General features: G+C 40.9%; 1 protein-coding gene across 1 annotated transcript in view; it reads left to right on the top strand.

Moving 5' to 3' along the window:
* VPS13D (vacuolar protein sorting 13 homolog D (S. cerevisiae)) overlaps window positions 1-17,258 on the top strand; it is a 274,572-nt gene that overhangs the window by 83,123 nt on the left and 174,191 nt on the right. Inside the window, exons 35-42 of the mRNA XM_010850181.1 lie at window positions 810-965; window positions 2,161-2,371; window positions 2,900-2,974; window positions 6,008-6,214; window positions 8,337-8,426; window positions 11,018-11,158; window positions 13,657-13,779; window positions 16,155-16,229. Of these exons, the coding sequence (XP_010848483.1) occupies window positions 810-965; window positions 2,161-2,371; window positions 2,900-2,974; window positions 6,008-6,214; window positions 8,337-8,426; window positions 11,018-11,158; window positions 13,657-13,779; window positions 16,155-16,229 (1,078 nt within the window). The remainder of the gene's footprint in view (window positions 1-809; window positions 966-2,160; window positions 2,372-2,899; window positions 2,975-6,007; window positions 6,215-8,336; window positions 8,427-11,017; window positions 11,159-13,656; window positions 13,780-16,154; window positions 16,230-17,258) is intronic.

Here is a 17,258-nt window from a genome sequence, read left to right as displayed (position 1 = left end):
TACTCTTGCTGAGCATGCAGCGTAATATGGTCCTGGAATGAGCGTCCTCCGTCTCTATTCTCTCCCCATAAATATGTTTTACTTTATTTTTATTAGAACATCTCAAACATACACAAAGTAAACAGAATAATATAATGAACCCCTATGTACCTTTCACATAGCATCAGTGATTAATGTATTTATTTTCACTTCTGATAGTAACAACTGTATTACATGAAATTAGGGAAGGGGCGGGAAAAACCACTTATTCCCACCTATCTCACCTACATAATCTCTCTTGACATTTTGAGGTATTTCTTCCCCTATAGTTTTGGCGTAATATTTTGATTGGGCTGTTTTTTCATAACCAGTATTGTAACTGTTTTCCTACCTTTCTAGGTAGTCTTTTAAACTTATTTTTAAATGGCTGCAAAATACTCTGCTGAGTAGATGGGGAATATCTTGAAAACATTGATTCTCAATTTTTTTTAAAATTTAGCATTAAATGATGTTTTGGTTAATTTTTCTATATTTTGATTACTTCCTTGGACTAGTTCCCATCGAGAGTAGGATTATTGGATCAAAGGGTGTGAGATTTTTAAGTCTCTCGTTATGTATTGCCAAACTGCCTTTCCCACAGGTGAAGCACTGTGCTGCTGGCAGTGGGTGAGGGCACCAGTCTCACTCTTAACAGTGTTCATTCCAGTGGTTGTTATGGGTCTTTTATAGGAGAGGACTGATGGCTTCCAAGATGGCCCCCTTTTCTCCTGGTGGTGAGACTCTTCCTAAATCAGACATTAATTCACGCCATATTGCATTTCACCCTCTAGGTGTTTTCGTGCCGACTGGGGAATGAGCACGACACAGCTCTTTCAATCGTCGATCCAGTACAAATTCATGTGGAGCTGGTGGGAAATTCTTCTTACCAGAATAGTTCAGGATTGATGGATGCATTCAATAGTGAAGATTTTCCTCCCATCTTAGAGGTAATGATGACAAGTCTGGATAACACACCGAGGCTCTCCCAAACACTTCCCTTTACTTGAACTACTTATTTACTCTGCCAGCCTCAACAACAGTTCCATTACTTCAGCAAATACAAAATCTATATGACATTGTCTCTGCCCTAGAAGATCTTTGTCTTGATGATGAAAGACCTTTTGATTATTTGGTATGATCTTGAAGTTCTATGATAGTTTATAGAAAGCAGAGTTCAACATAGTTAAGGATATTGACTGTGAGTGAAACAAAAGAAGAGTCTGATCAGGGGGTAGGATGTAAATAGGCTAAGAAGGAGAGCAGTTCTGAATTAGGAAGCAGCAAAGTCAGGGGTAGAAGTGGCCCAGCAGAGCTGAGACTAAGGGAGGTCTCACTGCAAGAAGTCTGGGGACGTGAGGAGGAGGGAGAGGAGAAGCAGAGCAGGTGAAGCCAGGCCAGGACCAGTTAAGACTTGGATGTTTTATTTCTTTGGTAGAGAGGGAGTAATTAATTCATAATCCATTTGAACTGTAGCAGGTTTGAAAGAGAAAAGCCATTCTGATTTTTGGGCTTCAAAAAAAAAAAAAAAGGTAGAAGCAAGTAATAAATAAACCACTATACCCAGACTTCAAGCAGACATCCCATTTTAAAGTGGTCTTGTGTCGGTGTCTGTATAGCTTTTTCCACTGGTAGCTGAATTGCTAACGACTGAGGAACACCAGATTTTTAGAAATATTAATATAGAACTTGACTCATTTAAGGCTCTGTTTGAATAAAGCAGAGAGAAATTTTGGAGGGGGGTCAGTTGGCTTCAGAAATTTAAAAAATTAAATAGATCAAAGCAAAATGGATTAACAGAGTGTTACAAATTGGCTCTGGAGGAGGCAAGGATTGCCTTCCTCTGATTCTCTGCTTTGATGATTACATATACTTGTAAGAAAATCATTCTACCAAATTATTAAGTGCTCTAGTAATTTGCCCTACGTAGTAGTTTTTGTTTGGTACAGTTTTGTGACATTGGACTTCACATCTGAGACATCTTACCTCATGGCTATTAGTGCTTGATTTCAAGATCTCCCCAGTCTTCAAAATGAGGAAGTGTCTGTTGTATTTCTAGAACCAGAGTTAGAGTGGTACCTCTGAGAGGTGTGGACACAGAAGCCACTGCAGCTTTAAAAACTGCCACCTTTTAAATCTTGTTAGATTCAGTTACAGGCCCTGGATATCAGACTCTCCTATAATGATGTTCAGCTGTTTCTTGCCATTGCAAAATCCATCCCAGAGCAAGCTAACGCTGCGGTGCCAGACGTGGCGGCCTTGGAGGCCAGCTCCGTTCACAGCTACCTTCCCGGTGCTTCTCGAGGGGGAGAGGAAGTCAGAGAAGGGACAAGACACACCTTAGACCCTGTTTTGGGTAGGTATTTAACCATAAAACCCATTCAGCCTTCTCCCAAACTCCCCTTCTTCTTAAGATTTTCTTTTGCATAATTAGATTATTCAGGGTATAATTGTCTGTCATTAAGTATAATTGTTATAAGTATAATTGTTATAAGTATAATTAGTCATAAGTATGACTAATTCTTATTTTTAAAATAAAGAAAACACCCCAAACCAACTATTCGAACCTACAGTATTTTTCCTTTTACCATTTCTTCTAGAGATACGGGTAATGCTAAGATTTAGTTTTAAACTTTGTTTTCTTCCAAAAGTATATGGATAATACTGAGTTTCAGTTTTAGGCTTTTAAAACACAGCCAATATAGGGAAAAGACTTAAAAACTTCAGGGTATACTTGATAACTTCCAATTAGGAGCTTATTTTTGCCTATAGAAGAGAAATGACTGAGTCACCAGTTTCTGATTTCTTTTTTTGCTTCAGTTAGTCTGTGGGTTAATTTACATTAAATTACTTATAAAAATATATATACCATTTCCCCCCGTAGAATTACAGCTGGCTAGACTGCAGGAGCTGGGGTTTAGCATGGATGACTGCCGCAAAGCTCTCTTGGTGTGTCAAGGTAATTTGAATAAGGCTTTTTCCTTTATCTATTATCTTGATAAACAATAATGTTTGATAATGTTTATCTTTCCATTTCCTCCCCTACTCCCATGGATGCCTTAGTGAGCTGGAGTGTGTTTTGAAAGCCCTCTGTGGTTTTCTGTGGGCTGAGTATAATCTTGGGCCAGTAATAATGGGATGCAGTATTTTATGGTGGATGTAAATGTGGGCTCTGGAGCCGACTGCCTGGCTTCAGATCCTTGCGCTGTCCCCTACTGGCTCCTTGTTAGTGACCTGGGCAAGTCTGAGCTCTCTGTTCCAGTGCTTCCTTACCTGTACAAGTGAGGATTAGAGGACCTCCCTTGGTCCTTTGTTGCTGAGAAGCACTCTATGCAAAACACACAGCATGTGCCCTGTAGACATTAGCACTGCTGCTACTGGGAGTAGTAATGGTGGTGATACCGATCAGCTTGGCCATTGATCGAGCTCCTCTGTGCCTAGTCATGTTTCTTGTCGAATCCTCATTCCCTTGGTGGTGGCATTCTTAGCCTCACTTCAGATGGGGAAACGGGCTCAGATGGTTTGGTAAGGCTATGGTTTGGTAAGATGGTTTCGTCTCAGGCTATGTCTTAGCGTGGGGCTGGAATGGTTTAAAGCCAGGTGTGCCCCTCTTCCTTCCACTGTGTCACACCACTTCTCCACCTCCCTCTGTGCTCTCCTTGTCCTTAAATCAGAGACACAACAAAAGCTGTATTTTTTCCTAGTCTTGATACTTGGATGTATATCCTCCCTTTTTATTTCTCTATGTACTGTATACAGGCGTACCTTGGAGATATTAGGGGGTTGGTTCCAGACCACCACAATAAAGAAAATACCGCAGTCAAGCGAGTCACACACATTTTTTGATTTCCCAGTGCGAATAAAAGTAGCTTTTACACTCTACTGTAGTCGGTTGGGTGTGCAGTACCATTATGTCTATAAGAACAATGTATGTATCTTTATTAAGTAATGCTGTTGGGAAAATAGTGCTGATAGACTTGCTCGACACAGGGTTGTCACACATCTTCAATTTGTAAAAACTGCAGTATCAGCAAAGTGCAATAAAACAAAGTATGCTAATGTGTCCAACACACACACACATCCACATGTGGTATTTATACATGTTGGTAGATTGTATTGCAAATACTTTATAGAATTACAGTTACAATTTTATTATAATATAATATTGGCATCATCCCTTGTCATTAAAATTATTTGTAAACGATTCTTTTACATTGATCTGAGGACATATTATAATTTAGTCTTCAGTTGTTTTTCATTCTTTCATCATTATACACAATTCTTTTATTAATATTTTTGTGTATGAACTTTTGTCTACATCTTTCAGTTTCTTTGGTAGTGAGACTTTAAAAAAAAACTTAATCTGTTTATTTGCACCAGGTCTTCATTGTGGTACAAAGGGTCTTCGATGTTTGATGTGGCATTAGGGACTTTTTAGTTGTCACACGTGGGATTTTTAGTTGCAAACTCTTAGTTGTGGCATAAGGAGTCTTAGTTGCAGCATACAGGATCTAGTTCCTTTACTAGGAATTGAACCTGGGCCCTCAGCATTGGGCACTCGGAGTCTTAGCCAGTAAAGCACCAGGGAAGTCCCGCTTTGGTAGTGAGACTTGAAAGTGAAAGTGAAAGTCTCTCTGTTGTGTTTGACTATACAGTCCATGGAATTCTCCAGGCCAGAATACTGAAGTGGGTAGCTGTTTCCTTCTCCAGGGGATCTTCTCAACCCAGGGATTGAACCCAGGTCTCTCACATTGATGGTGGATTCTTTACCAGCTGAGCCACCAGTGAGACTTAGTATTGTAAAAACTGGATCAGAGGATATAGATATTTTTTGAGGCTCTTTACTTGAATCGACAAATCTTTTTCTGAAAGGATTGTACCAGATTAAACTTTGATCACTTGTGTGGTCTTATCACATGATTGTTTGCATTACCTATCCTTTATCTCTGAAAACAATTGGAAGGTAGGCCTAATTATCTTGTGTGCCTTAATTTCGTTTTTTCCTAATCATCATTGCTTTTGGTGTAGTTAACTTCATATCCCTTAATGTTTACATTTCATTTTTTTTTTTTTTTACTCTTTAACAATTCAAACACGTTAAAAAAATTTCTAAGAGCCTTTTGGATTTTTGTTACTCTTTATTTCTTTAGTAACTGAGGTTTAGTTCCACCAATAATAAAGACAATAATACCAACTAATGTTTATAGAGCCTCTGTTATATGCCAGGCTCTGATCTGAGAACCTCCCAGGTGCTCACTTGTTTCCTCCTCATGGCAGTCCTGTAAGTGGGTGCTGTTGGGCAGAGAGAGACCAAGCAACTTGCCCAAGAGCCAATATCTAGTCAGTGCAGGATCAGAAGCCAGGCCATCTTGCTCCAAAGCCTATGCCCTGAACCACCCACCATGGTCACATGCACTGGCCTCTGGTAATTTCTAAGTATAAGGCTGCATTGCTTTGCGTTTCGGTTCTGTTCTTTTTTAGCTTTGGCAATCTGGTTGTGTTCAGGGGGCTGTTGTTTAATAGTTTTACAGTACACACATGGTTGAGAAGACCAAGTATGTACAACCTAAGACCTTTGAGAACAGTTACAAAGCAGCACATCAGAATATGCAGAACTACATAGTGAAGATTAAATGCTTGAGTACCGAGTGGCACCTGGAAGTTGGAGCCTGTCCATTCCTCTTTTCTCCTCTCCTTCAGCAGATGTCACTGTAGAGGAAGGATGGCTTCCTGCAAGCATTTTGAGCCAGGTCATGTGGTAAACTTGAGTAGAGGTGTGTAGTAAAGAGGGCCTTGTTCTGTTGGCTAAAAAAGCAGGATTCCTATTATTGTGCTTCGTTTTCCTTGTTCTGTCTCAGACTGCAATCTGGCATCAAGGTTCTCTTGGGCTGTCTAGTAGGTCCCTATCAAATGTATTTTTCTGTTTCCTCTGTGAGTTGCTTGAGTAGCCATGTGAACGGGTCCAACTGATCACCTTTTGATTGCTTTGCAGGTCAGCTGAAAAAAGCAGCCAGTTGGTTGTTCAAGAATGCTGAACCCCGGACATCCCTTTCCCTGGCTTCCAACAGCCAGCAGAGCCAGGGGGCGGCACCGGCCTGGTTGATCTCGGGCGTGGAGATGAAAGCTGAAAGCGTGTGTATCTGCTTTATCGATGACTGCATGGACTGCGACGTGCCTCTAGCCGAGCTCACCTTCTCCCGTGAGTACTCGCCCAACCCTTAGGTTCATCTCTAAGATCAGCAGCGACTGCTGTCTTTTCTTCATGTTACTCATGCTCTTCCATACCTAATAGCATGGGAGAGATTTAGATAATGATTTTACATGTGTTTTCCATTATTTGTATTTTAAAGACATGTATTTATTTGCTATATGTGGCCTTCAGACCGTGGGTTGGGAATAATAGAAATTGTCGTTGATGAAATTTCTGTTCTGTTAACGTGTGTGTGCTCAATCCCTAAGTCATTTCTGATTCCTTGTGATCCCATGGAGTGTAGCCCACTAGGCTCCTCTGTCCATGGAATTTTCCAGGCACGAATACTGGAGTGGATTGCCATTTCTTCCTCCAGGGTATCTTCCTGACCCAGGGATCAAACACGTCTCTTATGTCTCCTGCATTGACAGGTGGATTCTTTACCACTATGCCACGTGGGATGTGCCACATGGGAAGCCATTGTTCTATAAACAGCCCTAGTTAAATAATTCCTGATCTCTCCATTTTGTTTATGTTTTCATGTATCTTAAGATTGTAGTTGTTGTTTAGTTGCTGAGTCGTGTCCAACTCCTTGCGACCCTATGGCTGTAAGCCGCCAGGTTCCTTTGTCCATGTGATTTCCTAGGCAAGAATACTAGAGTGGATTGCCATTTTCTTCTCCAGGAAGGTGGGTTGCCATCTTCTCTGAGCCAGGGATCAAACCCATGTCTCCTGCATTGACAGGTGGATTTTGTACCTCTGAGCCACCTCTGGCTTCAGGGAAGCCCAAAGATTGTAGGGAGTACTGTTATTAAAGGGATTTATAAGATAAGCGTAGAAAATAGGGTTTCCATGCTATATGGAAAATTAACAAACACAGAGGCTTGTTAAAACGCTTACCCCATTGTCTCCTCCATAGGGCCAGATAGGAAGAGAAACCCTTTTCATCTGAGAGCTGTCCCTCAACAGAGTGGAGATGATTGTAGAAGGGCTTTATCCTCAATCACATCATTGTAAGCCATGTTAGATGCAGCTACTAAAGAGAGTAAAAGAAAATCTCACTTCTGTGTTTACTTTTAATTTTCCATCATTTTGGTCTTGTAAGTCACTTTTCCCTTCAAGGAAAATTCAATTCTGGGGATTTAGTTCAACCTTTTACATACTGTGGGAGTTTTCCTTTTCTCTGTGTTTCTAGGCACCAAAGGGCCACTTGATTAAAACTAACAATGGGAATTTTGACTGTTTGCGTGAGTGTCTTTTCTGTAGAAAATAATTTTTATTTTTATATGGTAATCTTAACATTTTGAGCTAATATTTATGAGGGCATGACTGTTCTCATTACACTACCTTCTTTTCAGATATTCAGGAAAAAATGTGTTTTTTGTGTTCCCTGGTTGCTGGGGCTGGGATTGGTGGGGAGGCAAATGAGGCATTTACCTCATTCACAGCATTTAAAGGGCAACCACGAAAATCAGTGATTAAGATAAATGATACTTTAATGCAATATTTTTAAAAATCAGAATTTATTAAATAAAAATCCCATGATGAACAAAATATCAAATTTTTGTGTGTTCTCCTATAAGATCACTAGTATTAATTATAACTAATAGCTCTTTGGGCTTCTCAGGTGGTGCTAGTCATAGAGAACCGCCTGCCAATGCAGGAAATTTAAGACACAGGTTCAGTCCCTGGGTCGGGAAGATCCCCTGGAGGAGGAAATGATAACCCACTCCAGTTTTCTTGCCTGGAGAATCCCATGGACAGAGGAGCCTGGTGGCTTATAGTCCATGGGATTGCAAAGAGTTGGACACAACCGAAGCGACTGGGCACAATAGGTCTTTATTTTTAAGATAACATCAGTTTATAACATACAACTTTCTTGTGTACAGCCTTGTATTTCCACTTCTGTATACCGTACAGTATGCTCACTACCAAAAATTTAGTTTCTCTCCATCACCATACAATCGAACACCCTTGCTCCCACCCCTGTCCCTGCCCCTCTGGGAGCCCTTCCTCTGTTCTCTGTATCTTTGTGTTTGTTTTTCTAACATCTCTTTAATATGCTGTGTCAGCAACAGAAAGTTTTGGTTGTTTCCGCCCCACACTGCAATGAGATTTGCTTTCGTTGCAGGTCTGAATTTTCTGCAGCATGTAAGAACTAGCCCTGAAGGCTACGCCCACTTCACCCTTTCTGGAGATTATTATAACCGTGCTCTGTCAGGTCAGTATAATTATCATGGGATTTAAAACATACACTTTAGCATTTGCCTGGGCCTATCTCTACATAAATCTCACATGAAGCAAAGGAGTGGGACAGGACAGGGAAAGATGAAAAATAAGGGCACGAGCACAAAAGATACAGATTTTTTTTTTCGTATTTCTAAAAATATATTTGGTATGTCACAACGGAATTATTTAAAGTTTTCATAGTTAATTCTTTTTGATCCTGGAGTTTGGCTCATTTCAGAACATGAAATTGCTCAGTAGTGAAGGATCACTCGTCTGGCCCTGAGAGTAGCTAACTTTCAAGCGAGATTTAAGCCCACACACATTCTAAACTTAAGGCCTCCTCCCTTCCTACTGGGCTTGTCTCATTAGAAGAGCACTGAGTCAGTGACAGCAAATAACCTGCCTTGCGTGCATACGTACTGTTGCTTCAGTTGTGTCTGACTGTGTGATGCTATCGACTGTAGCCTGCTGGGTGCCTCTGTCCTTAGGATTCTGGCTAGAATCCTAGAATACTGGAGTGGATTGCCATGCCCTCCTCCAGGGAATCTTCCCTGCCCAGGAATTAAACCTGAATCTCTTATGTCACCTGCGTTGGCAGGCAGGTTCTTTACCATTAGTGCCACCTGGGAAGCTGGTAAATGATTATAACCTGCCTTATTTATTCCCTAAAGTAGAACGTGGTTGCTCAGGGCAAGATGTTCTTCCAGAGACATAAACCTGGATACAGTGCAAGTCATTTTCATATTTCTTTCCTTCCACTGGAAAGACCAGGGTAAGGATCTATACAGATGGACATTCAAGAACAATCCGGTAACAGGGCTGAACAGTTTGAGCTGTGACATTCTTTACCTTAAAGAGATTCTTTGTAGGTATGGACAAAGTAAACCAGGGAGTGTTGAAGAGCGGTTGCTCCCTTTGAAGTCAGGGGAAAATTAAGCTTCCAGTGTGTTTTGCTGCCTGCTAATTGTTCTAGAGTACGTGTCACATTCAATATTATATGTTAGTTAACATTCTCCCTTCTCTGTTCTGGATTCACTTAAAGGCAACACTCTTTTTTCCTAATTGTTCAAAATGTTTAACTTCAGAATAATAGTCCCAGCCCTGCTAGTTGAGAGAAAGTTTTACAGGGCATATGGTAGCTATTTTTTCTGAGAATCATTTATTTTCCCAGAGCAAATATTGCTTACTTTTACAGTTGCAGGAACACATTCAGGTCACTAAGCACTAAACGGCGTGAGGAGATGAACGTACCAATGTTAAGCTACATGTTAGATTGGATTTGTATTAGTAAATCACCTCATCTATGGCCGGTGGATTGTGTTTAGGGAAAAATTAACTGGCCTTGAAAAGCCATCTTTAAAACCACAGTAAGATACCATTTTTCTCATCCAACAGATGGGCAAAAAGGAAGTGTGACAGACCTAAGTATGGTGAAGATATGAGCCATAGAAGTGTCATTTCCTACGGTCAGAATTGTAAATTGGGACAACCACTTTTGAAAACAATTTGACGTGACCTACAAGCATACTTGGCAACCCTTCAACATACTTCTTCTAGATCTGTGCCCTTGAGAGTCTCCTATGTGTCCTAGGAAACAAGTGAAAAAAGACCGCTTCTGGTAGTGGCCTTCCAGATAGCAGCAAAGCTGGAATCAAGTGCAGTGTCTCTTAGCAGTAGAATAGATAAACAAAGTGGTGTGTTCATAAGTGGATTGGAACTCAGTGGTGAAAATAATGTCCCACTGATATATGGCATCAGTGTGAGCGGATCTCAAAGACATGTTCTTGATCAAAAATAGAAACTTGCAAAAGAATACACACAGTTGGATTCTATTTATGTGAAGATCCCCTACATTAGCAGGACACACTAATGTATTTATTCTTCAGAAATGTATACATGGATGGTAAAACTACAAAGAAGGACACAGGAATGATTAAAAATTCAAACTAATGGAGTTGAGTGGGAGAGGTTTGGTGGGGAGTGTTACTCAGGAGCTTCAAAAGCATGTGTAATGTTCTCTTTCATAAGCTGAGTAGAGGGTACATGAGCGTTTGCAGTGATTTTATTCTTTAAACCATACATAAATGTTGTTTAAATATACCTTTTGTACATATGACACAAGATGAAAATTTTGAAAAACTTAACGAACTGCTGAATATACCTATTTATTCAACCAATGGTTCTTGATGTAAGAGGGTAGTTAAATTTAATAGTACTTCAGCCACTGACACTGACACTGTTTTCCCAACCTGAGTCTGAGACACTTTTTTCCATCTTGAGTGTATCAAAAACAGGGCTTGCCTGCTCTTTAATAGAAGAGGGCACATCCCGCCTGCCTGCCTTCCTCCCACCTTTGGAAGACCATGGTTGGGGTGCATGTATGCTGTGCTGCCCATGTCCTTGAGACAGCACAGACATCTGTAGGATAACCTGAAGCTAGAGAGGGTGCCTTCTGTGTGAAATCAAGTTGGAAATAGAAAGCTGTTATCCATAGTATGTCCTTGCTGAGCATTTGTGAACCGTGTTCCCCTGTAAACTCTTGGTATCTGCTGAGCAGATGTCTTATTTCCTGTGTTCTGCTAGGCTGGGAGCCATTTATTGAGCCCTGGCCATGCTCCGTATCCTGGCAACAACAGGCTGCTAGTCGTCTCCATCCTCCTCGACTGAAGCTGGAAGCCAAGGCCAAACAGCGCTTGGATGTCAACATCACCTCTGTGCTAATTGGTGAGTGGAAAGTTGTCTTTCGAACACTGGTACCCTTCTGTGCATACGTCCCTTGTCTGGAAGGCTGTTAATTCTGGTTTAACAATTGCTCAGGCCTGTACCAGACGTCGCTTACTCCTCACAGCTGCTTTCCTGATAAACCCTAATTTGGCCTCATGGTGCTCCTTACCCCATTGCTCCAGAAGTGGCATCCTATGCTGGTGTTCTCGGTGCTTAAGCAAGAGCTTAGACCATGTGGGAAATACCCATGTCCATGATGAACTTTCTCCCCGTGATGATTGGTCCCTGGGGTTTATTATGTCCTAGAAGTGAGTTTAAATTCATTTCTCTCACACTATTCACAGAATAATTCTTGAAATGTATGATTTTGATTGTCTTTAGAGAAAGGTCAGTTGTCTGTGTTGTTTCTCATCAATTATCGTGTTGACGTAACTCTAAAAATCACTGGGTAAACGGGTTGTCAAGCTAATGGCGTGAGCTCTGAAAGTGTCTTTGACAACACTGAAATGTACACTCCTGGGTTCAATATAGTGAGTCAGAATCTTGTCCCTATACTTGTCCTTGTATCAGAAGAATAGTAACATTATCACACAGTGAGATAGTGCCTTTGTTCACCATGAAGCCTACACTCACTGTTTGAGTTACTGATCTGTAGGCTCTGATTTTTGGTAACAGTGTAGTGTCTGAGTGATAGTAACACATGCTACAGTTGTGCCTCAGTATCCAAAGGGATTGGTTCCAGCACCACACTCCCTACCCCTCACCTCCCCCGCCCCATCCACATCTGTGGCTGCTCAAGTCCCTTGTGTAAAATGGCCTAGTTCAGTGAATATGGTTGGCCCTCTGTATCTGCCTGCAGAGCCCACAGATATGGAGGGCAGACTGTCCTGCAAATCTGTGAACTTTGTTCAGGGTATGTGTTGGGTTGAGTCTCATACAATATCCATTGGCTTATTCCATGTCAGAGTTAAGAGAATGTGTAGTGAAATGAGACTAGAAGTTTATTGATTCCTAAATTTTAAAAACACTGTTTTAGATTTGTAGGTTTCATTAATATCAGCAATGTAATGGTAAATAGACCTCATGATTCTTCTCTATTATTTTGGCTTCTCTGTTATTTCTTATATAATCTGTTCATCTGGAAGTTTAGATAAAGTTTGGGACAGTGTTTTGAAAAGCCATGGTAAATAAGAGCTTACCTTAAATAAAAAGAGTTCTATTGATATATTTCTTATTAGTATTTAATTTAAAATGTTAACAGTCTTATGGACTCTGTGGGAGAGGGAGAGGGTGGGAAGATTTGGGAGAATGGCATTGAAGCCTGTATAATATCATGTATGAAACGAGTCGCCAGTCCAGGTTTGATGCACGATACTGGATGCTTGGGGCTGGTGCACTGGGACGACCCAGAGGGATGGTATGGGGAGGGAGGAGGGAGGAGGGCTCAGGATAGGGAACACATGTATACCTCTGGTGGATTCATTTCAGTATTTGGCAAAACTAACACAATGTTGTAAAGTTTAAAAAAAAAAAAATGTCCTCTAAAAAGCATTCTTGTCATTGGTAAAGCTGTTGTATTTTTTTAACCTTTAATTCCTTATTTCTAAAACTGTGCTGAAACCCAGAAACATTGCTGTGACCTCTTAGTGTTTAAAGAAATATAATTTCTGTAGCCAAATACTAGAACTGAAAACCAGGAACTAAACATCCTTGTTTAAAAAAGTGTGATATTTTAATTAGTAAAGAAGGTCTTTATCCAAGTGTGGTGTGTAATAATTTTGTTAACCTGCTCTTCCTGTTATAATTATCCTGTTGAAAAAGTAAAGCCACTTGTGGAGAACTGTCCGCTGGATTTCAGTCTCCTGAGTTTGGTGGCCTCCTAGCTGGTCTTTCTGCCTCCAAACCCTGCCCCTTAGCATGGCATGCCATGCTCTTCACAAAGCAAGTTGTTCTCTTGCCTAGGCTTCTTTGCTATATCCCCTGTACCCCAGCATGTTGTACCAGAGTCACACCGCAGTATTCTGTGTTCCCTAAGTGTGACGTGTGCTTTCATATCTTAAAGTCTTTACATGTGCTGTTCTTTCTGCCTAGAATATCCTGTCTAGTCCTGTTGGTAACCCTACCTGCTTCAAGACCCAGAACAAAGGTCCTCACGTCTCTGGTGATTGCCATGCACTTGGCCGTGTGCTCCTCCACTTCTGCCAACGCAGAATAAACCTTCCCCTGTTACATGCTCCCATAGCATTTTGTTTGTATCTTTCTTTTAGCTCCTTTCACATTGTGGGATAGTTTTGTGGTGATGGTTGTTTTGCTAACGTTCATTTCTTCCAGTGGAGCATGAGGTTCTTCAGGGAACCAGTTTTCTCAGAGTCTAGCATAGGGCTCCACATTTAGCCAGGCATTCGATAAAAGCTTGTTTTGCTGAATTGAATTGATGTGACTTGAACTCTCAATCTTTACTGTTTGTGTTCTCAATATCTTTGGGGAATTTTTCCTAGACCAATACATAAGTACCAAGGAATCATGGATGGCAGATTACTGTAAACAGGACAAGGAAGTAGACCCCACCCCATCTGAAGACTGGATGGGCTCGTCAGTGGATCCTCCATGCTTTGGACAAAGTAAGGTTTTTCTCTACACATGTCTGACTAAATCATCTTTGACCTACACAGCCATGTTTCAGTGAGAAATTCAAATAGAACCATCATTTTCTATGGAAAAACCTACAGGAAATTCCGACTGCCTTCTACAACTGTTTTATTCTGTGGAAGGGACATTTTTCTTTTTCTTTCTGGCATGACACGCTGAACTTTTCCTCTCAGCTCTCATTCCACCATTGTGGGAGGAAAAGGACCTGCTGTGTGCTGTTCCTCAATTCCGGTCACGTGGCGCATAAACTGGGGCACCTGGAAATGCACTGGGGTGGCCATTGGTCAATTTGTGGTTTGCTCAGCAGAACAGTTTAATTGACTGGATTTTGAAGAACATCTTTTCAGGTGTCTGAATCTAAAGATTAGAGAGTTTGGATATATTCTTGAAGAGAGGGAGGGCGGGCTCCCATGTGGAAGCAATTGTTTCACGGGGGGGCCTGTACTATAAAGGAGAAGAGAATTGAATGCCCAGCCTCTGAAAGATAGAGAAGTCAGTGTGTTCTCTGTTAACAGTGTTTTCTTTCCTTATTTAACGCTTTACCATGGAGCTCTGATTTCCTCAGAGCTGGGGAGGTTGTGATGGCCAACGGCATGGTCCTTAGTTGTTCCACAAGCCATTGTCATCCAAATTCAACTCAGCCCAGCTCTTTCAGTGTGGTTTCTTTGGGGAGTCTTGGCCGGACTTAACATGGCTCATGAATACTTAACTATTCCATCTGGTCTGCAAACGTGTCACGGGAAGATGGATTTTCTTAGTGTACGAAGTATTTGAACTGGTTCGTCTCTCCTCAGGGTGTATAAATGGATTTTCTATCTGCCTTGTACTTCTTGAAGGAGGAACAAGGCCACGTCAGCTCTGTTTGCTCTGTGTGTTCCCAGGCTGTTGCTTCTGAGTCTCAAGGCCATTGCTTGGAAGCCAGGGCTTCTCAGATATCATCAGTTTCAATTCTAGCTCCTCCTCTGACCTTCCCCATTTGTGTGTTGAGAGAATGTAACGGAGCCTTCGTCTACCCAGAAGGCTCTAAATAATCTTTGTAATATGTAATGTGTCCTAAAGAGTGTGTTTCTAAAAACATTATTCATGCAGAGGGATTTTAAATCCAGACTCAGTGCAAACACTAAGAAGGCTGAATCTTTACGATTTTGTGAAGGACTTTCTTTTGTCCCTCTGCCACCTCTCCCCCTTTTATTTTAACATCTCCTCTTTCTTTATAGTTAATAAGCTACCGTATGTATGGTAAATGCCTGTGCTAAATTAAAGCTAGATTTTTATTTACTTATGGATTTTTGTGGTTACTTAGGCTTATAAAGTTTTAATATATCTTTTTAATTAGGCATGAGTGAACATACCTAAATTTCCACACTCTCTTCTTATTTAGACTTCTTGGATGATAGAATAGCAAGTGGGATTGCATTCTTCTACTAGGCCTGCTAAAGTAATTGTTGGGCATTTGTTTCCAAGGTCAGTCGGTTTGGATCTTGTTGAACCAATCACAAACCTTCAGCTCTTACTCTGGAATATTTAGTAATGATCCCCCCCAGATTTGTGCATTTTATTCAGGCCAGCTTCAAAATAAGCCCTTGAACTAGAGGTTCTTAGTATGAAGTTCAGCCTAAGGGAGCTGCTGATTTCTTAACTGTTTCTTTGGCTGGGAAAGAAAATAACGGCCTCTTTTTTGATATTATCATTGGCTTTGTTCAGTAAGGGCTGAGATTCCGTAGGTAAACCTGGATGGCATGGCATCTTAATTCATTAGTTTTGTAATCAGGGACCCTTTATGGAAATATAAAAAAAAATGTTCTGGAAATGTCCATGGTTAACATGTAATGTAAATAAGACCATGAGGTAACTCCTCAGCTGAGACTGTAGGCTTGGAACACAGGCTGATTATTCCCCTTGAATTTTTGAGACCCGTTGGGGGCTAGCATTCTACTGCTACCGCCGTTTCCAATTGGAGCGGAGCAGCTCCCACTAAAATCTGTACTGCTTGTTCTTGGTAACTTTTCTATGCCATGTGAGAACAAGCATGCTTTAAATTAAAAATCCTCAAAAGGCTGGTCATTCTGTTCCAGTAAATGTGAGTACATTTTCTTTTCCCAACAGAGAAAAAAAGGAGCATGCTCTGTTGACACAGGCTCCACAGTAAAAGCCAGCATTAAAGCTGTCTGGCTCACCTCATCAAGTACCTCATGAGCGCCTAGTGATCACCAAAGGAATGAGCCAATAAGTGCATGATGCTTGCTGTGCTTGTAATGTACACTGTTTGCGCTAATGTTTCAGAGACGAATCTTCTTTTACGCTATATTGATTCTCACCCTCTAACTTTGTCTCTCCTGTCTACCAGGCCTCCCCCTTGTCTACCTTAGAACTAGGAGTACAGCCAGTCTGACTAACCTAGAGCACCAGATCTATGCTAGAGGTACAGTACAGCCAAGCGAGGGCTTGCTTTATTTTCCTGTTTTAAGAACTGCCTTGTACATCTTATTTTCTGTGAACACGGGAGCCAAATGGGGGTATACCCAGTTATGAGTACTTTGTTTTAATAACAGGAAAGATCATTTCCAACTAATGGACAAAGTGCCGTCTTGTATTAGAAGGAAGTGACGTGCTGATTCTTATTCTGTCTCTTGCATCTGCTTTTTAACCTTTAGTGGAAATGAAATCAACTCCACAGTGTATGACGCAGAAGCATCCAGTGTCAGTTAGAGGTGATGTCTATACTGAAAATCAAGAAAACCGTCCTCCATCAAGCCCTGCAGCAAGTCTTTGTTTATAGACTACACTGTGAATGTTTATTCTCATGGTAATGCAAAGGGCGGTGTGGAGTAGGAGCTATGATGATCAGGAATGGAGCTCAGAAAAAAATTTCCAGTAAATGATTGCTTAGACACAAATCTTAATTTCCTTAGAAATGAATTGAGGTTCTTAGGAGGTAGAAAAAAGAATGTTTTTTGTTTCTATCTCTGATCCTTTAAGGGTTCTTGAGAATTTGACTGGTAAGTGAATATGAGAGGAAGACATCATAAACTTCAAGGAATTAGAATCCCAAAATGTTCAGTTCTTCTTTTGTGTGAAGGAGTGCAGTTTAATGTGAACGATTTATGTTTGTCCTTGGCTACCACCACCAGATCCTGGGTCATAGTGTATTTTGTAAAAATATACCTTCTGAGCTTCCTCTACTAGGAGTTCAGAACAGGGATATTAATAAATGAGGGCAGTACTATGTTTTTTTTCTGAAAGGTTTTGCTAGGATTGATGTTCGTGAGGAGGGCTCCCAAAGCCCAGGCTTGATTCTTCATTGTTGCATGAATTTATACTTCTTAGTTTTTCTTTATCTGTTATTTCATCTTTTGGGCTAAGCAGAGCATTATTCCTGTGTAGTCCATGGGGACAAGAGCTCAGAGAGACTAAGTAATTTGCCTCCATTCACATGAGAGGCCTGGGACTT

The sequence above is a fragment of the Bison bison genome, unplaced genomic scaffold (genome assembly GCF_000754665.1).
Source record: "Bison bison bison isolate TAMUID 2011002044 unplaced genomic scaffold, Bison_UMD1.0 scf7180017864289, whole genome shotgun sequence".
NCBI lineage: Eukaryota > Metazoa > Chordata > Mammalia > Artiodactyla > Bovidae > Bison > Bison bison.
This window is presented reverse-complemented; position numbering and strand designations above follow the sequence as displayed.